Here is a 23786-nt window from a genome sequence, read left to right as displayed (position 1 = left end):
TGTGTCAATTCTTACGTATTTAATCTAGAGGGTGTGGCAGCCTCCTGGAGCAAAAGGTCCAGGTAACTTTCTCCCTCCCTGATGTCTCGCAGATGTAGTCGACCTGGACCAAAACGTCCAGAAGCTCCCACATATTACAGCAGCAACACATCTCCTGTTTTCCCATTTAATTAAATTAATTAGTTTAGTGTTAATCAAGTATTTACCCTATTATTAAATTAGCTAAACAAATAAAGGTTAGTTTTTAGTATTTAGTTATATGCTGTTAATTTAAAAGAAATACTTGGCCCACAATCACTACTAATCACTTACCTGCCTTACCTGTGATGTCACACAGCAGAGTTCTCCTCACCCGGAGCCATGCGATCTCCTGGGAGAGGCAAAAAAACAGATTAAAACCCCAGTCCAATTGGGGGAAAAAATCTGCGAAAATTCCTCTTCGACCCGACTAGGCGATAGAAACTAGTCCAGGAGATCGCAGTGGCCGTATTCTGTGGTCTGCTATGGCTTTTATCCCCACTTTCTGGCCTCGTTCTGCTTCCGCTCAGGTATGCCGCCGCTCTGTGGAAAAAGTTAGGAAAAACAAGGTAAAGCAACACCTCCCTCTCCCACTTGCCAAACTCCTGTTTTCTCACTTGGAGCTGATGACAGCAAGTTCAGGATTTCAGCGTTTAAATGTGCGTGTGCAGACTCCAGAAGTTGCGATCAGTTTTACAGAGTAATGATGTTGAACGCTGACCGTTTCGCTGTCATTACAACAGCAAATTCCAAGCTCTTGTTGCAGTGTCGTTCTGTGAACATGTGATGGTTTCTCTAATCCCAACAGCCCTAGCTGAAACGAGTCACTAAATTTATCAGGCTCTTGAATATTGAGCTGCACATGCTTAATGAGTGTTTGTTTTTTTTCCCCCCTGAAACTAGCAAGGTTAGAAGGAAAGTATATTGAAAGTTGTTACAATCACAGGCTGTGCTTTGTTTTCCCAAGTATTATGTGCTTCTTCAAGCTGGTCCCATATTCATACTCCTTGTGTGGCTCGGTGTCACATTTTTTGTTGTAGTCGTAGTAATAGCTGTTCTAAACTTTGATCACTGCTTTCCCCATTTCATTCCCCTGAACTAGATCCAGCACTGCTTCACTCCTCATTGGGTTAGAAGTACACTGATCAAGAAAGTTCTCTTGTACACTTCTTGAATTCCTTCCCCTCTTTGCCTTTTATGCTGTTATTTTCCAAGTCTATATTAGGATAATTAAGTATGTCACACTATTCCTGATTGTCTCTTGCTTGCCTGTCCAAGGCCTTTGACAATACCACTCTAAATATTGTGGAGAGAATAGAAGATGGCATGGAGTAAAAGGCTGTAACAGTCAATATATTATGATTACATGTTGGTCTGAGTGGCGAACTGTAACTCAGTGGTGTAGAATACTGCTCTTTCACCTTCTGGGACTTGCCTTTAAACCCATCCCAAACCAATGGGTTTAAAATATTGACTACCAGTGAAGATTTTGAGATGTGTTGAAGCATATTCAGCTTGTGCAAATTGAACAGATGCTGGTTGAGCTTCCTCATTGGAGCTGCTGACTGCTTCTAGCTTAAAACTTGAATCTAGTTTAGTTAGAAGAGGCAGGGTCATAATTTTACACATTGAATTTGATTTTTTCAGAAGTATTCTGGTGAAATTATTGCTCATGTCCCTATCATTGTGATGGGAAATTTCTATTCTAAATGGTGAGTTTTGATTAATGCTATGCGCTCAGAGCTACAATGTTGGGAATAGTGATTATACAGCATGATATAATTGATGAAGGGCGCTCAATTTAGTTTTAAATTAATCTAAATTCTTGAAGAAATTGTATTTATAAAGCATCTGTGATTCTTTCTGGACATCCCACCGCACCAACCTTTTAATTACTTTTGAAGTGTGGTCACTTTTTATATAGGCAAATGGGGTAGCCAATTTTGGGCACATCCAAGCTTCCGCAGACAGCAGTAAGATAAATGACCAGTTGATCTGTTTTGGTGGTCGAGGGATAAATATTGACCAGGCCAACTGGGTAGCTCCCCCACTCCTCTTCAACTAATACCATGGAATCTTGCGTCTGCGTGAGCAGTCAGACAAGGTCTTGGTTTAAATGTCTCATCCAAAAGTCAGCATCTCCGATGGTGCAGCAATCCCTCAGATTATGTGCTTCAAATGCCTGGAAATAGCTTGAACCCACAAACTTAAGATGGAAGTGAGAGCATATCCTATATCACTAGGGCGTTCAGTGCTGTACGATGTTCCAGGGTTAGTGATGTACAATTTTGTGGTTCTGATAAATATTATATAGGCATGCATTCATGAACCTCAATTGTGTTGGTGGAGGTGCCAAGCGGTTACTTGACACTTTACTAAATAAATCCCTCTGGACTGTAGTTGCATATGTCTGAGCACCTAGCTCAAATATAATTGGCAATGGAATAGGTGCAGGTACCCTTAACATTCTTGGGAGAGCATGGTACCTTATGACTCCAGGCGATACCAAACGCTGGCAAACTGGTGCAGATTATGTTCTGCTTTGCATGACAGGATTTTGGTTTGTAATAGTGATTCCTCACAACTGCTCACTGGTGGCATTCCAGTTTGAACGTTGGATCTTTTCAGGGAGAAGGAAAAGGGAAGCAGCCAATCGGAGGGAAACTAGAAGGAAGCCATGCTTCATTCTAAATTAATTGTACTTGATCTTGCAGAAAAATTACATTTCTCTCCAACATTTCTGTTCACCTTGGTTTGTTGAATTTATTCTCAAAGCTTAAACTGGGATTATAGTTAAGTATTTTTCAGGAATTTATAACTGAAAACATTTGTTGATGACTTAAGGGGTTGGGGTAATATATTAGCATGGATAGAGGATTAGTTAAACGAAACAAGAATAAATGAGTCTTTTCAGGTTGGCAGGTTGTTACTAGTGGGATCTGTGCTGGGGCCTCGGCTATTTACAATTTGTATTGATTGATTTATTTAAATGAAGGGACCTAGTATAATGTATCCAGGTTTGTTGATTTAAATCTAGGTGGAAAAGTAAGCTGCAAGAGAACGGAGTCTGCAAAGGGAAGTGGACAGGTTAAGTGAGTGGGCAAGAAGGTGGCAGAATGAGTGAGTATAAAGTGAGGTTGTTCACTTTGTTTGGAAAAGCAGAATATCTTTTTAAATGGTGAGAAACTATTAAATGTTCAGAATTTCAAACTTAACATGCAGGTACAGCAAGCAATTAGGAAAGCAAATGGTATGTTGGCCTATATTACAAGGGGGTTAGTGTATAAGAGTAAGGAAGCCTTGCTGCAATTATACAGGGCATTGGTGAGACCACCTCTGGATCACTGTACAGTTTTTGTCTCTAGCTAGCTAAGGAAGGATATACTTGCCTTGGAGGGGGGTGCAATGAAGGTTCACTAGATTGATTCTTGGGATAGGATTGTCCTATGAGGAGAGAGTAGAATGGGCCTATACTTATGAGTTTAGAAGGAGAGGTGATCTCATTCAAATATATATATAAAATTCTTCCGGGGCTTGACTGGGTTGATGCTGGAAGGATGTTTCCCCGGCTAGGGAGTCCAGAACTCGGGGTCACAGTCTCAGAAAAAGGGATCAGCCATTTAGGACTGATAAATTTCATCACTCATGGTTGTGAATCTTTGTAATTCTCTACCCCAGAGGGGTGTAGATGCTCCAGTCTTTGAGTGTGTTCAAATTTGAGATCGATAGATTTTTGGGCTCCAAAGTGAATCAAGGGATATGGAGATTGGGCGGGAAAGTGAAGTTGAGGTCGAAGATCAGCCATGATCTTCTTGAATGGCGGAGCAGGCTCGAGGGGCTGTATAACTTGCTCCTACTATTTCTTGTTTCTTGACTACAATAACATTAAGCCCATATTGTGAAACTGCATCATGATTCTACATTAATCAGATATTTTTTTAACCGTTTCCACAGTGACCTGAACCACAGTACTCAGTATGTGCAGGGCCTGGCTCTCTGCACACTCGGCTGTATGGGATCATCAGAGATGTGCAGAGATCTCGCAGGAGAAGTGGAAAAACTACTGAAAACATCCAACTCTTACCTGAGAAAGAAGGTAACGGATTTTGATACTGCAGTCTTGCTGTTGCATTTTCAAATTTACACTTGCTGTACCATCAGTTTTGAATTGCTGCAAAAAGTGTTAATTGCAGCCGAAATACAAAGTCAGGCCTGGACCCAACACCAGAGTGAAGTTTCCCAGGAAGACACAGCCTTGCTGTGCTTCACTTTGTGGAGTCTGTTTGGGCGTTTACGCCTGATTTACACTTTTAGTATTGGTGTGAATCCAAAATTGCTTCACACTACTGCTGAGCTATTGTCGTATAAAAGCCCCTTAATTCAAATGGGCTTCTAGGAATTTAAGTTCTGCAAAATCTGGTGTATTTTTACCACAACATTGGGAAAAGTTGTACCTGCAACTTTTGAATTGATTACCAGTCAAGAAAAACATCAGTAAAAAGAACAGGTTTGCAGGTTAACAACAACTTGTATTTATATAGCGCCTTTTAACGTAGTGAAACATCCCAAGGCGCTTCACAGGAGTATTGAGATTTTTTTTTTTAAATTGACACCAAGTCGAATAAGTAGAAATTAGGGCAGGTGACCTGGTCAAAGAGGTAGGTTTTAAGGAGCGTCTTGAAGGAGGAAAGAGAGGTAGAGAGACGTAGAGGTTTAGGCAGAGAGTTCCAGAGCTTGGGGCCGAGGCAACAGAAGGCACGGCCACCAATGGTTGCGTGATTATAATCGGGGCTGCTCGAGGGCAGAATTAGAGGAGCGCAAACAACTTGGTGTGGGCGGGTGGTTGTGGGGCTGGAGGAGATTAGAGATAGCGAGGGGCGAGACCATGATGTGATTTTGAAAATAAGGATGAGAATTTTGAAATCAAGGCATTGTTTAACTGGAAGCCATGTTGGTCAGCAACTACAGGGTTGATGGGTGAGCTGGACTTGGTGCGAGTTAGGACACGGGCATCCGAGTTTTGGATCACCTTTAATTTATGTAGGATAGAATGTGGGAGGCCAGCCAGGAGTGTGTTGGAATTGTTAAGCCTAGAGGTAACCAAGGCATGAATGAGGGCTTCAGCAACGGATGAGCTGATGCAAGAGCAGAGATCGGTGATGTTAGAGGTGGGAATATGTGGTCGAAAGCTCATTTCAGGGTCACATATGAATGACACCAAGGTTGTATGACACATTGACTGTAGTGGCCCTGTTAGAAACGGCCTCTTGCTCAAACTGGAGAGGTAACGGGGAAAGTAGCAGAATAGGTAAACAAAAGAAAGAAATGAGAAACCAAGCATGAAAAATGTTCATGGCAAGTATTAAATGGTCTAGTTTACATTTTACCTGGTACCAACTCTGAATACTGTTGTAAATGGATTTATACAACAAAGGATATTTTATCTTTTTTATTTTGCATGACTATGGAGGACATTTTCGTTAAATTTTCTGCTGCAATTTTAATTTTAACCCACAAGAAATAAAAATTCCATCAGTGTTTTTTGATGTTTTGTTGGTGATACTGTATGTATGGTTTGAAGTTGGTCGATAGTCAATGGATGTTCAAGTCTACTAGTTATGGTTGTAAGTTGTCCAAACATTACATAATACTCTAGCTAACTGCATGGAATAGTGTTTTGCACCTTTTGCATCTGCTGGTGTGATACTGATTTAAGTCTGATTTTCGTGTTGTGGGGCAAGACCTTCATCTAGTATGTGGGATCGATCATCATGTGGAGTTGTGTATTGAGACTGGATAAATCAATTTGCTGTACGATGCTCGACAGCAATGTTCCCTCTAAATTGTCTGTTGTGCGCGGCCTGAATTGAAATGCATGGTCCCTTTATATTTCTGCATGTGCGCAGTATTTCAAATGGAAAAGCTTGTGAGCGGCCTGCGCGGTACCTTGCAGAACATTGCACTGTCGCGCATGCGTGCAGCTTAAAGGGAATATTGCTCTACAGTATGAGAATTTGTGCAAGCAAAGCCTTGATTAGGTGCTGGGAGAGATGTGCATTGGATGGTACAATAGTCTCGGTTGACGTGGTGGTAGAACAATGTAATATTGCTTTGCAAAATCATCTATAAATTTAATTATTGAGTAGATGCATACTTAGTTTAATTTTTATAGTTGACTGCTTCACTGAGAATGGGTTGTCCATCTTCAGGGAGCACGGTCCAAGGAATGTTAGATAATTTATATGGTTTGTGTTGCATGTATCATTGACTTGCAACTAATTTTGTTCCTTCTGTATGGTTCTGGATAGACACCACTGTTCAGTGATTTATTCAATTCAGGAAAGATATGTTCCAATCTTTGTCAGATTTCAGTGCAGGTTTCATTAGTCTTTTTCAGTATTGGTGTGAAGTACATCAGTGAACGAGCTATTTGATAAATACTTCATCTGGGTCTTTACTAAAGAGACCAGTGAAGTGGTTGAGATCAAGATGAGTTATAGATTAGTTAGGCTAATAGAAGACAAAATGACTGGATTCATCCTGGGATCCTGAGGGAAGCAGTTGCTGAGGCTCGAAATTATATTTTATTCTATTGTGTGCCAGAGGACAAGACCGTGGCCAATGTAATGCCTATATTTAAAAAGGGAGACCGAGCTAATCTAGGTAATTACAGGCCAGTTAGTTCAACGTCTGTGGTAAGATGAAATTGTCTTGTCTCCAGATAAGAGAAAATTGTTAGAAGTCGCTCGCATGGATTTCAAAAGGAATTATTGCGTTTGACAAACCTCATAGTAATTCTTTTGAGGAGGTAACAGACATGGTAGATGGGGGAAATGCAATGGGTGTAGTATCCATGGACTTTAGGAAAACCGTGGACAATGTACCACAGGAGAGATTACTAAAGATTAAAGGGTATCGTATTGGGAGACGATAGCAACCTGGATTAGCAAATTGTTTAGATGGGATAAAACACAAGTTGAAAACTGTTTCTCAGTGGTTGCAAGTGGTTAGTGGTGTTCCACAAGGTTTCATTCTGGGACCACTCCTGTTTACTGTGAAGATCAATGATTTGGATATAGGGCTAGTGAGATTGATGTTGAAATTTGCAGAGGATACCAAAATAGGTTAATTTTTAGAAGATGAAAGGAAGCTGCAAAGGGATATTGATTTAAGATGGGAGAATGGGCTAATAGGTAGCAGATTGGATTCAATGTCTATCAATGAGGTGATGGATTTGTTTTTTTAAAAAAACAGTAATTATACAACAACTTGTATTTATATAGTGCCTTTAAAGTAGTGAAATGTCCCAAGGCGCTTCACAGGAGTATTGAGACACACAATTTGACATCGAGTCGCAAGGAGAAATTAGGGCAGGTGACCAAAAGCTTGGTCAAAGATGTAGGTTTTAAGGAGCATCTTGAAGGAAAGGGGGTCTTAGGCAAGGAATTCCAGGGCTTGGGCAACAGAAGGCATGGCCACCAGTGGTTGAGCGATTAATAATCCGGGATGCTCAAGGGCAGAATTAGAGGAGCGCAGACATCTGGTGTGTGTGGGGGGTGGGGGGGGGGCGGGGGGCCATGGAGGGATTTGAAAATAAGGATGAGAATTTTAAAATCAAGCCATTGCTGAACTCTGAATGGAAGTAGGTAGGCTTGGTGCTGTGGAAGACCAGAGGGATTTGGGGGTACAGGTTCACTGGACATTAAAGGTCGCATCTTGGCTTAAGGCTACAAATAAAAGCAAATGGAATTGTTTTTATTATGAATATAGAATATAAAAACTAAGAGGTAATGATGAGTCCACATAAAACCTTAAGACCTCAGTTGTTGGAGCGTTGTTTGCAGTATTGGAATCCACACTATGGGCCCAAGTTTCCACATGATTTGCGCCTGATTTTTAGGAGCAACTGGTGGAGAACGGACTATCTTAGAAATCGTAATTCTCCACATTTTTTTTTTCTGCAGTTCTAGTCAGGTAGAACAGTTCCACTTTGGAACAGAATTTTTTTCTTCAAAAGGGGGCGTGTCCGGCCACTGACGCTTGATTTCAAAGTTTCCACAGTGAAAACGTACTCCAAACTAAAATAGAATGGAGCAAGTGAAGATTTTTGTAGAACTGAAAAAACCTGTTCTACACATTAAAAAATCAGGCGCAGGTTACAAATTAGGCGTCCAGAACGAGTTGGGGGGGGAGGGAGGGAAGTCATTAAATTCTATAATAAATCCTTATTTATACTTATACAAATATTATACAAATAAATCCAACCTGAATAAACATTTATAAGCAAAGAAAAGATTAAATAAACCATCTTCCTACCTGTGTGAAAGTGCTTCAGGCAGGCCTTTCGGGACCGAAGGCTGACCCGTCCCCAGCACCAGATTTACAGGTAGGTGGCGTTGGGTTGGGTCGTTGAGGGGAGGTTCGGGTCGGGGTGGGGGGGAGGGAGGGAGAGAGGGAGTGGGAGGGAGGGAGGGAGGGGGAGAGAGAGAGGGAGGGGGGGGAGAGGGAGGGGGGGAGGGAGGGAGGGGGGGAGAGAGAGAGAGGGAGGGAGGGAGGGGGAGAGAGAGGGAGGGAGGGGGAGGGAGGGGGAGGGAGGGGAGAGAGGGGGGAGTGGGGGACGGGGGGGGAAGAGAGAGAGAGAGGTCGGGGGGGGGGGGGGGGGGACGGAGTGGGTGTCGGGTCTGGTCGGGGGGGGGAGCGGGTGTCGGGTCTGGTCAGGGGGGGGGGAGCGGGGAAGCAGGAGCTGGCCGTGGGAGGAGCCTTATTCACGCAGCCCCAGTGAGGCCATTCAGCCAGGGCTATGGGCTGCGTGCTTTGGGCCCCTCCCACACAGTTCGGCGCCTAGAGCTACTGCACTTGCGTGCCCACTGTAGCGCACGTGCAGAGATCCCACCACTGTTTTCAGTGCAGGGACCTGGCTCCGCCCCCCCCACAGCTCGTGCTGGCTGCGCCGAGGGCCAGAGGACCTGCAAGTAGGTGGAGAATACCGAGGATTTTTTTAGGCGCACTTTGAGGCGCGAAAAACGGGCGTCCAGGTCGGGACTGCGCCGTTCTAGGCCCGTGTGGAAACTTGGGCCCTATAGGACAGTTATTGAGGCTGGAGTGTACATTGCTGATTCACTAGGATGGTGCCTGGCCTGAGGAAATATAAATGAGACTTGAAATATTGGGGCTTTATTTGCTCTGTTATGTACCAATTTGCTGTGTTTTGATTTGATTTGGATAGGTCAGATGTACTATGGCGTAAGTTTGTAACTGGAGTTTGGGTGAGGAAGGATCTTTGGATTTAAACATTTGGTGGTATTGGTTTTATTTTTTTTTGAACCATCATCCTTCAGGTGCAGAACTTCCCACTTTGTCCCTCAATCTTCTCGCTGACCAGGACTACTTAGTTTCCTAAAATTGTTTCTTGCTTTGTCATATCAAGCTGCTACCTCTTCAGAAGATGTGTGGCCAGAGCAACATTTTTTACGTAAAGGAAGTAAAGAGGGAGCAAAAGATAATATGCTAGCATTGCTCATGTGGTACAAAGTTTTCACAGATTGGGTGTTCTAAAGCATGGTTGGTTGGTACGTTCTCTTTCTGCACACGCGCTGGAACTTAATCACAACATTTTACAGTACAGGAGACTATTCCACCTATCTACTCTGAGCTTGGTCCCATTCCCCTGCCCTTTCCCCATAACCATCTAATTTTTAATTAGTTTTGTTTTATTTCATAGTTACTGTGCAAATAAAATGCTGCATGTTTTTCAGTAATAGAATTGTAAATATTGAAATATAAAAATGTAGAGGGGGATTTCTTATGGCCAAGTGGATAAATGCACTGCTGTGTGTCACTGAACTGTACATACATGGGTAGTGACAGATTAGAAGTGGGGTATTGGATTTGACTTTAATGTCCATGGAGTAGAAAGGAAAAATCAGTTCCAGTTCCCACTGCTGATGTCCAGTAACCCCTGCTGCCATGTGTTTGTAAGAACGTTGGATGAGGGTATGAATTGGGTTTGGCTGTGACATTAAGTTGGGTGGCAGTGTGAGCTGCGAGGAGGATGCTATGAGGCTGCGGAGCGACTTGGATAGGTTAGGTGAGTGGGCAAATGCATGGCAGATGAAGTATAATGTGGATAAATGTGAGGTTGTCCACTTTGGTGGTAAAAACAGAGAGACAGACTATTATCTGAATGGTGACAGATTAGGAAAAGGGGAGGTGCAACGAGACCTGGGTGTCATGGTACATCAGTCATTGAAGGTTGGCATGCAGGTACAGCAGGCGGTTAAGAAAGCAAATGGCATGTTGGCCTTCATAGCGAGGGGATTTGAGTACAGGGGCAGGGAGGTGTTGCTACAGTTGTACAGGGCCTTGGTGAGGCCACACCTGGAGTATTGTGTACAGTTTTGGTCTCCTAACCTGAGGAAGGACATTCTTGCTATTGAGGGAGTGCAGCGAAGGTTCACCAGGCTGATTCCCGGGATGGCGGGACTGACCTATCAAGAAAGACTGGATCAACTGGGCTTGTATTCACTGGAGTTCAGAAGAATGAGAGGGGACCTCATAGAAACGTTTAAAATTCTGACGGGGTTAGACAGGTTAGATGCAGGAAGAATGTTCCCAATGTTGGGGAAGTCCAGAACCAGGGGACACAGTCTAAGGATAAGGGGTAAGCCATTTAGGACCGAGATGAGGAGGAATTTCTTCACCCAGAGAGTGGTGAACCTGTGGAATTCTCTACCACAGAAAGTTGTTGAGGCCAATTCACTAAATATATTCAAAAAGGAGTTAGATGAAGTCCTTACTACTAGGGGAATCAAGGGGTATGGTGAGAAAGCAGGAATGGGGTACTGAAGTTGCATGTTCAGCCATGAACTCATTGAATGGCGGTGCAGGCTAGAAGGGCCGAATGGCCTACTCCTGCACCTATTTTCTATGTTTCTATACCCTTATAGACAAGGTGCACACATGAGGGATGGACAGGGGACTCGAATGCTGCCCACGCCAATGAATGTGAACCCCCAGCATGAGTCATTGTCAGAACAGCAGAAAATTGAAGAGGGTGGAGTTGTTGCAGCAAAACATAGTAACCTTTCTAATAATTAACCATTGAAATATTTTATACTGATCATGCTATTGTCATTCTGTGCTTCTGTATTGAGTCAAATAGTTGCACGTCTCCTTTTTTTGTAATGTGCGTACAATACTGTGTAAGCTGAATTCTTTGGCCACTTCATAGGTATATTGCAATAACTCAATCAATAATATTTGAAATAATTTTATCATACCCAAATTTCAGCAGCAAATTATTGTTTGCGGTTTGAATTAATGTTTAAAATGCTTGCTTGCAAAGTTTTTATATAATGGTCTTTGCTCTTCACTGGAATTGTCTGAATTCAAGTATAATCTTTTTTCCAGGCAGCATTGTGTGCAGTACATGTAATCAGGAAAGTGCCTGAACTCATGGAAATGTTCCTGCCAGCTACTAAAAACCTGCTGAATGAAAAAAATCATGGTAATGTCCCATTGCAAATGTGGATATTTCTGTAATCTAATTTGATTTTAATGTAATTTCTAGTAATGCTGAAATAGTAAGTACAAATATTTAACTTCAGTTAATAAATTCAAGTTATTTTGTAATGCATTGAACCTGGAATGAAACATCACCACAGCACATTGCCAGGATGTGCGCCATGTCAGCCAGCTTGCAAATGAAATATTAACCTGTGGGTAATTCAGAACATCTAGCAAATGTAGTTATCATTCTAAAGATCTGTTTGTGTCTATAAACCATCAGTCACAATCCTTGTGCTCCAGAACGAGGAAGAAGCCTTGAATAGAAACTGGATATTTCTCGGTTCTCCAAATCCTTATTTCCTTCAGAGGGAGCAGTGGTTTTGGGATCATGATCTCTAATACCTTGGACTTGAATAGTGCCTCGTAGGTCTCGCTACTATTTGGGATGGACCTGATGCCTTCACTACTAAGCCACCGAGGACTTGCTAGCTTCCATTGACTGCTATTAAAATGTAGTGATTTCTAGATGCAGATAGATTTTTAAGTTTATGGATACCGTCATATTTGCTGGAAAGTCCTTTTACTAGTGAAATTTATGCCTCTGTGATAATCCCCTTTCAAGTAACTGGATTTAAGATTTTATTGATTAAAAATAGTTGCTTTTATCAAGAGGTAATATTTCATCTAATCCTGTTATATAGCTCTAATCCAAGCATAATGTTTCTCTGCAAATTTATTGTATTTTTTTGGATGTATAGCCAAGTGCAAACTACATGCATTGAGTTCCGCTGTTGCTCTCCCAGGCTGTTCTAAAGAAAGAGTAAAGTAGATTTTTCCATAGCTAACAGTGTATCACTGAACACTGCACAGAGGTGCAGACATTGCGGGGCATCAGGGAGGGGGAAGAGTTATCTGGACATTTTGATCCAGGAGGCAGCCACACCCCTTGAGTTCTGTAGTGGTGCAGGTCTGGCTAGTGGCCAGGGATAGGAGGGTGTGACTGCAACTCCGGCAGTTAAGGAGACCCCAGGTGTAGTATTGGAGGAGCCTCGGCCATTGCCCTTATCCAACAGGTATGAGGTTTTTGCTGCCCCTGTGGATGAGGGGAAAGCCTGCAGGATGGATGAGTAGGTTGACCATGGCACCATTCAAGTGAGGGGAGTGAAAGGGAATGTAGTGGTAGGGGATCATATAGTCAGAGGGATAGATATTGTTTTCTGTAGCCACGACCGGGAGTTCCAAAAGTTGTGTTGCCTGCCAGGGTTAAAGACATCTCCTCGCGGCTGGAGAAGAACTTGGAGTGGGATGGGGAGGATCCAGTTGTCATGATCCACGTAGGAACCAACGACATAGGTAGAACTAGGAATGAAGTTTCGCTGAGAGTTTAAGGAGTTGGGGTTCAAATTAAAAGGCAGAACCTCCAAGGTGGTAATCTCTGGATTGTTACCTGAGCCACGTGCCAATTGGGATAAGCAGATTAGAAGGTTAAATGTGTGGCTGAAGTGGTGTGGGAGGCAGGGGTTTTGCTTCGTGGGGCACTGGCACCAGTATTGGGGAAAGGGGGAGCTGTTCTGTTGGGATGGGCTCCACTTGAACCGAGCTGGAACCAGTGTCCTGACAAATCAAATAACTAGGGCAGCAGACAGGGCTTTAAACTAATGAAGGGGGAGGTGGGAGGATTCAGGAAAGAGTAAATTTAAAAGCAGCAAGAGAAATCTCAAGGCTCTAGAGTAAAACAGAGTTTTGGGTAAAAATAAGCAGTGGGTCAGGAAGAGACAGGGTAACAAAGGTAATAAATAGGGCATCAGTGACTACGGTGACATCAGGGGAAAAATAGAAAAAAGTCAAAGCTAAAGGCACTATATCTGAGTGGGCAAAGCTTTCGCAACAAAATAGATGAATTAGTAGTGCAGATAGAAATCAATGGGCCAAAATAGCGGTTTCTACGGGCGTGTATGATGTGCGCATGCACCCGGAGAGGCCCCGCAAGTGCCAGTTCTAAGCGCATGTGCCTGAACCCTGCACTTGCGATCTGTCCAAATATCTTTCGACAGATCCAGCGCATCCCCAGGAGAGAGGACTTTGTGATCATGGATTTAGGCTATTTTATCAACTCTTGTCCAGCAAATGTCCTCAAAACTCAGGCATAAGGCCTGCTTTTACCAGCGCAAGAGTTTTAAAAGATAGAAACATTAAATGTTATCACTAATTTTTATATTAAAAGCCGTGTCCATTAAGATAAGTTTATTTTTAAACCTATTAAAACATTTTAAACATTTTGAGAGAACTTTTTCCTAACATTTAATTCAATTTCAATTAATTTTAAATGAACGTTTTTTAATTTATTGTGTTGTGCTTCTGTGTTTTGGGGGGTATTCTCATTGATAGTAATGGACACTCGTACAAATGGAACTCTCTCTATTAGTGAGAATATTACATTGGTGGTCCAGGTCCATGTGATCCCAGGATGCGCTTACGATCCTGGAATACGTGGGCTTCTGTGCTGGGCTACACATCTAGGCCTCTGACTGGAAGTGTTCGTTCCTCCAGGACCACTAGGTACTTTCATGTAACAAATTTTGGTTGGAGGCATCTGCCCTGTGGGAAGCCTCAGACTGCAATTTTTGGCTCATTAGGCTTGTTCTAATAGCCATTACGGAGACGTGGTTGCAAAATGACCGCGGTTGGGAACTAAATATTCCAGCATACTTACATTTTTAGAAGTGATAAGTAAAATGGAAAAGGTGGAGGGGTAGCCCTAATAATAATTAGGATAGGATAAAGACAGTTGACTGAAAGGATCTTGGCTCTGAAAATCAAGACGTAGAATCAATTTGGGTGGAACTGAGAAACAGCAAGGTGCAGAAAACATTGGTGGGAGTTGTTTATAGGCCTCCAAACAGTAGTGGTAACGTAGGGCACAGTATAAATCAGGAAATGGGTGCATGTAACAAGGGTAATACAGTAATCATGGGGGAATTTAATCTACATTAAGTTTGAAAGTGATTTAGTTCAATCCGAAACTGGGGTCTTGAATCTAAACAAAGAAAACTATGTAGGTATGAGGGGCAAGTTGGCTAAGGTAGATTGGGAAACTACATTAAAAGGTATGACGATAGCAAAATGTTGTGGATGCTGGAATTCAAAACAAAAACACAATGCTGGAAACAGTCGGCAATCTTACACCTGAAACGTTAACTGTTTCTCTCATCACGGATGCTGCCTGGCCTGCTGAGTTTCAAGCATTTTCTCTTTTTGTTGAAAGGTATGATGGTAGACAAGCAATGGCTAGCATTTAAAGAGTTAATACATAATTTACAACAAGCATACATTCCTTTAAGGCACAAAAACCGCACAGGAAAAGTGGTCCAACTGTGGCTAACGAGAAGTTAAAGATAGTATTGGATCAAAGGAAGAGGCTTATAATGCCAAAAAAGAGCAGTAATTCTGAGGATGGGGATGATTTTAGAATTCAGCAAAGGAGGACCAAAAAGTTGAAGGGAAAAATAGAATGAGAGTAAACTAGCGAGAGACATAAAAGCAGACTGTACAAGCTTCCGTAGGTGTGTAAAAAGGAAAAGATTAGCCAAAGTAAATCTAGGTCCCTTGCAGGCTGAGACAGGAGAAATTATAATGGGGAATAAGGAAATGGCAGAGAAATTAAACCCAAACTTTTGTGTCTGTCTTCACGGAAGACGACTCAAAATAAAAAATCTCCCAGAAATAGTGGAGAGCCAAGGATCTAGCGAGAATAAGGAACCAAGAAATTAGTATTGGTTTTTAAAAAAAAAGTAATGCTGGAGAAATTAATGGGTCTGAAAGCTGATAAATCCCCTGGAGTTGATGGCCTACATCCTAGGGTTTTGAAAGAGGTGGTTGAGATAGTGATTGGTTGTTCTCTTCCAAAATTCCAAAGATTCTAGATCGGTTCCCGCAGATTGGAAGGTAGCAAATGTAACCCCGCTATTTAAGAAGAGCTATTCACAATCTATATCAATGATTTGGATGAGGGGACCAAATGTAAGAGATCCAAGTTTGCTTGCTGATACAAAGCTAGATGGAAATGTAAGTTGGGAGGAGGATGCAAAGAGGCTTCAAGGGGATATAGACAGGCTACATGAGTGGGCAAGAACATGGCAAATGGAATATAATGTGGAGAAATGAGAGGTTATCCACGTTGGTAGGAAAAATAGAAACGCAGAGTATTTGTTAAATGATGAGATTGGGAAATGTTGGTGTTTTATAGGGATCTGGGTGTCCTTGTACACACATCACTGAAAGCTAACGTGCAGGTACAGCAAGCAATTAGAAAAGCAAATGGTACGTTGGCCTTTATGACAAGACGATTTGAGTATGAGTAAAGATATCTTACTGCAATTCTATAGAGATAGCCCCTGGAGTATTGTGTACTGTTTTGGTCTCCTTACCGAAGGAAGGATACACTTGCCATAGAGGGAGTGCAACGAAGGTTCAACAGACTGATTCCAGGAATGAGAGGATTGTCCTATGAGGAGAGATTGAGGAGACTAGGCCGACATTCTCAAGTTTAGAAAAATGAGAGGTGATCTCATTGAAACATACAAAATTCTTACAAGGCTTGACCGGATAGATGCAGGGAGGATGATTCCTCTGGCAGGGGAGTCTAGAACCAGGGGTAACAGTCTCAAAATAGGGGTCGGCCATTTCGGACTAATGAGGAGAAACGTCACTCGGAGGGGTAGTGAATCTTTGGCGGCCCTGAAATCCGAGTGGCGCCTCGACCTGTGAGGAAACACCAGCTGCAGGTTGGGGATATAAGAGGAGGAGCGGTGGTCCTGGAACCCGCATGGCGCACCTATTATTATGTTATCAATGCGCACGGGGTTGTGTTTGATATTTAACTTTTTTTTTTAAAGTGGTTTTGACTACTGGCTGATCCAGTTAGTTGATGTACTGTTATTGCATTTCAGGGGTTGTTTGATCCCATTGATGGGTCTAAAAATCTCAATGTAAGATTTCAATATGGTTGTTCTTTGGCTTTGGGCCTATCAAAGTCCATAATGATGGTTTATCTAGGAAGGTGGCTGATATTTCTGAGATTAAGGCGGCACGTTGTCAGGGTAAAATAAAGGGGTCTTAACGCTACGTCTAACTGAGGCGGTATTGGGCCTGGATGTTTTTAATGACTGGGTTCCTGAAATGAGACCATTCTGTGTGCTGACATATCATTAACCTTGACAAAGACTAAAAATGTCTCAAACTTCATGAAGGAAATAAACAAACTGGTTCAATACAAGCTGAGCATCTCTAAGCGGTAATACAGTTAGCATTTAATTCAGAGTACATTCTCTAATTTTAAAATTTGCATTTCTATGCTGTTTTTTTTTTCTTTCCCCCAACCCAGGTGTCCTTCACACATCCGTTGTTCTACTCACGGAAATGTGTGAACGAAGTCCTGACATGTTGGCACACTTCAGGAAAGTAAGTGGCCATATCTTTTTATGTTCATTATTCTAATTACAATTTGTAATATGATTAAATTGTCCCACAATTGTGGTTGAAGATTAGACTAAATTTTTATTCATAGATAATCTCATTACTTCAGCTGCACAAGCATAATTCCTTGCACTTGGGCTGTAATCATAAATCTCCTTGGAATTACATAGATTTATGGATTGGTTAGTAAGTGTATTGCACCCCTGAACCATGCAGGATCAGATTTTTGATTAAATGTTACCAGGATATGTTTAGTTGAAACACAGAATTAAATGTGAACTTGCTGTTATGTAAGTAGTAATTGAATTTTAATTCCTTCCAGAATTGTAGCCAAACTATTTTTTTGGATATCTTGTAACCTAAAATCAAGCTCTGGCTCTCATTTGTTTTGGGATTATACAGATTCTGCACTTTAATTAACTCTGAATAGGTAGATTTTCAAGGTGGCAACCACTGTCCCTTGGAAGAGGTGAGACAGCTTACATAAAAGGTTGAGTATCCAAGTACGTCTATGCTTCTCATTGTATTTTTTTTTAAGGGTTTTTAAAAAGTCCCACATTTGTGGGATCAAAAATATTGATGGAGCTGTGGAATATAATTCTATATGAAGGAAGCCTAGTTTTTATGGCATAAAAACAGAAAATGCTGGAAATCTCAACAGGTCAGGCAGCATCTGTGGAGAGAAAGAGTTAACATTGCGGGTCTGTGACCCTTCGTCAGAATTGGAAAAGTTCGAGATATAACAGTTTTTAGGCCCCAACTTCCCTTTTGGATACATCTAACCTATTTTAATGGTGCTTAGAATTAGCGGAAGGATAGTGTGTTTAAGGAACAATATTCTGTAGTTTAGAAGTCAAATTTCCTTATTTAACTTTATTGTTGATACTGCTAGAGACAGCTATAAAAAGGAACCAATGGATACAAAAGCTAATGAGGTGCAAGAAGATACAGGAAAAACTTGCAAGGGATATCAAAGCTAACAAATGTTTTTATAAATATTTGAGTGGTAATGGGGAATGTGGTGCCATTAAAGAAACATGCAGGTAATACTGACAATAAGGAAATGATAGACTAGTTAAATAAGTACTTTATCTGTTTACAGAGGAGGAGGAAGAGGGCAAAATTCCAGCAGTACAACAGCACCTCAAATCAATCTGGGTGGGGGCCAATTTATTAGATTGAATATATTTAAGTGGTAATGGAAAAAATAATTGGACAAATTTCCAGGGCCCAATGTTTTCACCCCAGGGTATTAAGGGAACTTGGGAAAGTCATTACAGATCTGTTGGATGTAATTTTCCAAAGTGCTCTAGATTCAAGAATTATGCCCTTGGATTGGAAAATAACCAATAACACTTCTTCATTATTTAGAGGGGGAGAGATAAGCCAGATAAGTATAGACCTGCCAGTTTAACATCAGATGTGAGGAAGTTATTGGAATCTATCAGAAGTATGAGCTAATCAGAGTCGGCATGGATTTGTGAAGGGTCGGTCATGCCTGACTAGTTGAATTTTTGCTGGAGGACACTGGCATGGTGGATCGGGGAGTGCCTATGGAGGTAGTCTATATGGATTTTCAGAAGGCATTTGATGAAATTCCGCATGAGATTTAATTTCAGAAATAGCAATGCATGGGATTGGCGGTTGGTGAAGTTGGTAATTGATTGGGAGATAGGAGATGGAGAGTTGGACTAAAGGGAACATTCTCGGATTGACAAGATGTGACATGCTCTCCAGCAATCTCTACTGGTACCTAAGACCATATACATTAATAATTTGGATATACAACTCTATTCCTTTACCCAAGTTAGGGGGCATAAGAGACATAGATTGCATGAGTGGGCACAACTAGGCCGATGTGAGTTCAATGAAATCATCCATTTTCTGCTCTGGAGACAAATATGACTCAGCTGTTTAGGAGCAAAGGAAGTGTCCATGTACACGTCGCCAAAAGCTAGTGCACCGGTACAAAAAGGAACCAAAAAGGCTAATGGAATGTTGGCTTTTATCTGAAGGGGGTTAGAATAAAAAAGTTGTGCAGTTGGGTCAGACCCAATCTGGTGTATTTAGTTTTGTGCACCGAACCTCCAGAAAGATGGCTTTGGAGGGGGTGCAGCACAGATTCACCAGAATTATATCTCCTCTTCTTGTAGGGTTAAATTATGAGGACCGGGTGCATAAACTTGGTTTGTATTCTTTCAGTTTAGGAGACTGAGGTGAACTAAACGTGGTGTTTAGATAGTGATTCAATAGGGTAGATACAGAGGGCCCAAGTTTGCCCCCACACTTAAAATGGCGCACCTCCGTGAGGTACGCCGACTTATTAGAACAAAAACCGCGCCTAAAAGTTACCGTGGCATTCTCTCCGCAGCTGGAACGATGCAGGCCCTTGGCATAGCGCAGCAGAAGGAATGGGGGGGCAGAGCCAGGTCCAGGCACTGAAAACAGTGCCGGGACCTCTGCACATGCCCGCTAGTGTGTGCGCATGTGCAGTAGCTTCTCGCCCCAAAATCTCTGCAGGTTGTGTGGGTGGGGCCTGAAGCACGCCGCCCCTAGTCCTAGCTGAATGGGCTCCCCACCATTTGATCAAGATTGCTGTGGCTGTCCGCAGGCATTTGGAGAGGAACAGGATGGATAAAGATGTCAAGTTCCGTTTGATTCTTAGAGAGCAGAAACCACAGGCTGGCTCGTTATTACAAGTCCAAGAGGGTACTTCCACCTAACTGGAAGTATGAATCCTCCACAGCTTCAGCACTTGTAGCCTAAGAAGCTTTTTCATTGGTTTATTGAATCTAAAAAAAAATAATAAAGTACTTCCTCCCCGCCGCCCGCCCCCCCACCCCACCACCACTGACCTATACAGACCTGGTTTACAACAGAGATATTTAAAATGATAGCTCCAAATCAGTCAGTATGAATCTGCAGGGGACAGTCATAGCTGTCCATCGACTGGATTCGCTCCCGTTTCAATGCTCAGCTGTACCCTCACTTAGCTTCTAGCGGAAGAAGTTAACTTTGCAGGTCAAGCACTGAAATGCAATTCTGTGGAAGGGATAATTGCCGTCAATCAAAGTCTATATATGGCAGCTTTTGAGTGACAGCAGGCCCTTTTCACACAAACCATTCTTGGCGATTGACCTAGAAGCTAACTTTGTGCTCCACCTCACTAAGCTGCAAGGCGGCTTTCATTATGAGCAGGGTTTTGGACTGTTTCCAGACACAGGTGACTGCCTTACACTGTGAGACGCACAGATCTCTGCTGCTGCTGGCTGTGAGCCTCCCGCCCCTAGCCCTGGCCGAAGGGCTTTGCCGGTGCCTGCTCCGGTCGGCAAGGTAGGACTTTTTATTTCTTATTACTTGATTTATTTTTCATTTATTCTTAATTATGATGGCTTCTGTACTTCTTTATTGTTAAGTGAAGTGTTTAATGCTTTGGAGAATTCTCTAACTTCCCTCCCACCCCCCCCCCCAATCTCTGGCTACCTGCGCTGATCTCTTAATTCACCGCAGGATTTTTCAGAACGTACAAATGTGGCCACTTACTCTGGCCTAAGTTAGTTTGCAGTAAGTTTTAGCTGGCTAAACTTGCTTAAATGGACAAAACAGGCGTAAGTGGCTGATTAGGCACTCTTTTTGGGGGGAAAAAAAGGAACTTAAAAGAAAACCTAACCAACTCACTCACTGGAGCAACTTAAATGGGGAGAATTGCGATTTTTAAGTTACTCCAAAAAAAACAGAGCAACTCCTGGGGAAACTTGGGCCCAGAGAAACTATTGCCTCTGATGGAGGTTCCAGAACAAGGGGGCATAATCTTATTAGAGCTAGGCCAGTTAGAAAGAGAGAGGTTTGCATTTATATAGTGCCTTTCATGATGTAAAGCGCTTTACAGAAAATTAAACACTTTTAAAGTGTAGTCGCTGTTGTAATGTGGCAGCAAATTTGTGCACAGCAATGAAATAAGATCATCTGTTAATGATGTTGAGGAATGAATATTGACCAGGTCACCGGGTAGAAGTCCCCCATTGTTATTCGTATAGTGCCATATGATCTTTTATGTCCACCCAAGAGCACAGACTGAGCCTCGCTTTAGTGTCTCATCCGAAATACAGTATCTAATAGTGTAGTACTCCACTGAAGGTTAACCTAGATTTTGTCTGAAATTTCAAGTGGGACGAGAACCCACAACCTTGTGACTGAGGTGAGAGTGCTACCAACTGAGTCACGGTTAACATCTTAGGAGTGAAAACAGGAAGAATTTTTTCTTTCAAAGTGTAGTGGAAATCGGTAACACTTTTTTTTTCCCCCCCCCAAAAGAATGTGGGATGCTGAGTCATTTGAAATTTTCAAATTTGAGATCAATAGCTTTTGTTTCTATGTTAAAGATGCTAAATAAATGCAAATTGTTATAACTTCAAATACCAGCTTTCCTGCTCCCTTGTTCATTTGATACAAATTTGGGTGACTGGGCAAGATGGACAGTGACAATTCTCTTTGTGGAGTGATTCTGGAGGGTATTGTTTAATTTTTAGAACTGTATGCTCCAAATTGCAATGATCCTAAAAACTGTAATCAAGATTAACCAAAAATATTTACTTTAAAAACTTTGATATTGTCTCATTGTTCAGTGAGTTTGACTCATGACGCTAATTGACATCTGGGTTCAGAATTTCAGGATTGTTAATTTCAAGACCTGCATCTGATGTTCACTGTCAATCTAAACCTCTCAATATTTAGTTTGTCAAAGAACTGACTCAATTATGTTTAATGAAAATAAATGCATGTTTCTGGTGAAATTCTTGAATATTTATGGCAGGATTCTCAAACCTTTGTGTGGGGGGTGGAATTTATTGAAGGTTTGAGTTTTGTTCCGTATTGATAACTCTGGCCTTCACAAATAAAATAAATATAAACTGCAAATTGTCAGGCTTGATTCTTTTTCCAGTGTGTTTCTCAGTATTCTAACAAGTACTTAATTTTCTTCATCTCCCATTGCAAATCCTGCATGGTTTTAGAATGAAAAGGTAAGATAACATTCTGAATTTAAAGAAAATTGCACACTGCATGATGGTTGGAAAAGTGTTAATTTTTTTTCAGGACTGATTTAGTAAAGATGCTTGTCACTAAAGGGGATCAACATTTAAAATCATTGAGGTGCACAAATGTCAAGTTTTTTTTTAATGTGGTCGTTAGAAATAGTAGCAATTGCATTCCAATGGGGAAAAGAATGATTTGCTTAATGTCACAAACTGGAAATTTAAAAAATAGAATATACATTGCAATTCCCTATTGGACTGTTTAGCTGTTTTTTATAACACTAGGGGCTAGAAATTCGGTTCTCAGCAAATGGTATTTTTCACCAAAATTACCGTTTTCGCTATCAGGCTGTAAATTCAAGCTTTAATTTGCGCAGCAGTAAAAATTGTCATACGACGATTCTCAGCGCAAACCGCGATCCTCGCCAACTTTAGTCCGAGGCCTATACCGCTGCGAGTTGAGCCTTGAGAGGGTGGAGAAAAACACAAATTGGGGGGGGGGAAAAGATTCACATTTACAAGATACTTATCTCGAATTGCTGAAAAAAAATTAAAAAATAAAAACTTTAACTTGACTTTTTGCAGGTCTTCATACTTACCGCTGCTGGCAGGGCTGCTACGACAGGTTTTTACATGTCTGTATTTTTCGAGCAAAATACTGGTGCACAGAGAGCCAAATTTTTGGCAAACGCTATTTCGGGTCTTGCATGGCGGCGCTCCTCTCCCCAACAGTGCTTGAAAACTGTCATCAAAATTCCCGCCGACCAGTTTTTTGCCAAATATGGTGAAATATCACCAAAAAAACTGTCGCAAAGTCGGCGAATTTCTAGCCCTAAGTATTGTGCTGTTCATTTCACATGTCCCATTGTTCACAAAGGCTTTATTTAATCTTAATGTTTGAATCTCTAGTAATGAATGAGTTCTGAATTGTATCCTTTTGCTTTTGCAGCTTGTTCCTCAGCTTGTTCGAATCCTGAAAAACCTCATCATGTCCGGTTACTCGCCAGAACATGATGTCTCTGGCATCAGTGATCCTTTCCTACAGGTTAGACATTGTTCTCATAATATGAATCTTACAAAATAATATGAAGGAAAGTGACATAATTCAATACAGTCTAGGGTTTTCATGGTCATCAGCCAGATAGTTAATTTTGCAAACAGCATTCTATGTTTCAGTGGAAGTATGCTTCCAGGTGTTTTGATATTTTAAAAACAAATCCACGCAATCTGAAAATGACTGCTGTAGAGCTTTCCTGAAGTGCAGGTTTTATATTCGCTGGATGATCTTGCATTTGAGCTAAATCAGCAAAATCCCAGATCTATGCTGAGTTACCTGATCTCACTGCACCAAGGCAGTTGGGTACTGTGGAGGTGTATTTTGCCAGCAAAGTCTTGTACCTACTTTAGTGCACGAGCTGTTTTGATAATGACTGTTTACATATTATTACATGACATCTGTTGTAAAAACACTTTTTGTTATATTTGAAAGTCTGAATTTTGACCCCGACTGTTGCAAGCTGTTGAATTTAAAAACTGGTAACTTGGATTTTAGGAGTTTTTGAAATGATTTGGTCTGCATATAGATGCAAGCATGATGAAAGCAAGAACTTTCTCAAAATTCATGAAATTTTTTTAAGCATTTCATGTGGATAGAATTCGTGCCTATTTTAACACTTTTGCTGAAATTGGTTGTTGTGATCTATTCATAGTGCAAGTATCTGCCATTAAAGGCCTGCTTCCCTTGTTGAATGC

The 23786-nt window shown here is 41.6% G+C and overlaps 1 protein-coding gene across 5 annotated transcripts in view; it reads left to right on the top strand.

Annotated features, from left to right (window-relative positions):
• Positions 1-23786, top strand: part of ap1g1 (adaptor related protein complex 1 subunit gamma 1) — a 143238-nt gene that overhangs the window by 51963 nt on the left and 67489 nt on the right. For 4 of the 5 annotated variants that reach the window (XM_070898104.1, XM_070898105.1, XM_070898106.1 and 1 more), the window contains 4 exons: positions 3973-4114; positions 11428-11524; positions 16910-16986; positions 22984-23079. In XM_070898104.1, the coding sequence (XP_070754205.1) occupies positions 3973-4114; positions 11428-11524; positions 16910-16986; positions 22984-23079 (412 nt within the window). The remainder of the gene's footprint in view (positions 1-3972; positions 4115-11427; positions 11525-16909; positions 16987-22983; positions 23080-23786) is intronic. The other variant, XM_070898107.1, reaches the window with a different exon arrangement.

This window comes from Pristiophorus japonicus, chromosome 13, assembly GCF_044704955.1.
Source record: "Pristiophorus japonicus isolate sPriJap1 chromosome 13, sPriJap1.hap1, whole genome shotgun sequence".
NCBI lineage: Eukaryota > Metazoa > Chordata > Chondrichthyes > Pristiophoridae > Pristiophorus > Pristiophorus japonicus.
The sequence above is the reverse complement of the archived record's forward strand: the minus strand, read 5'-3'. Positions and strand labels throughout refer to the sequence as shown.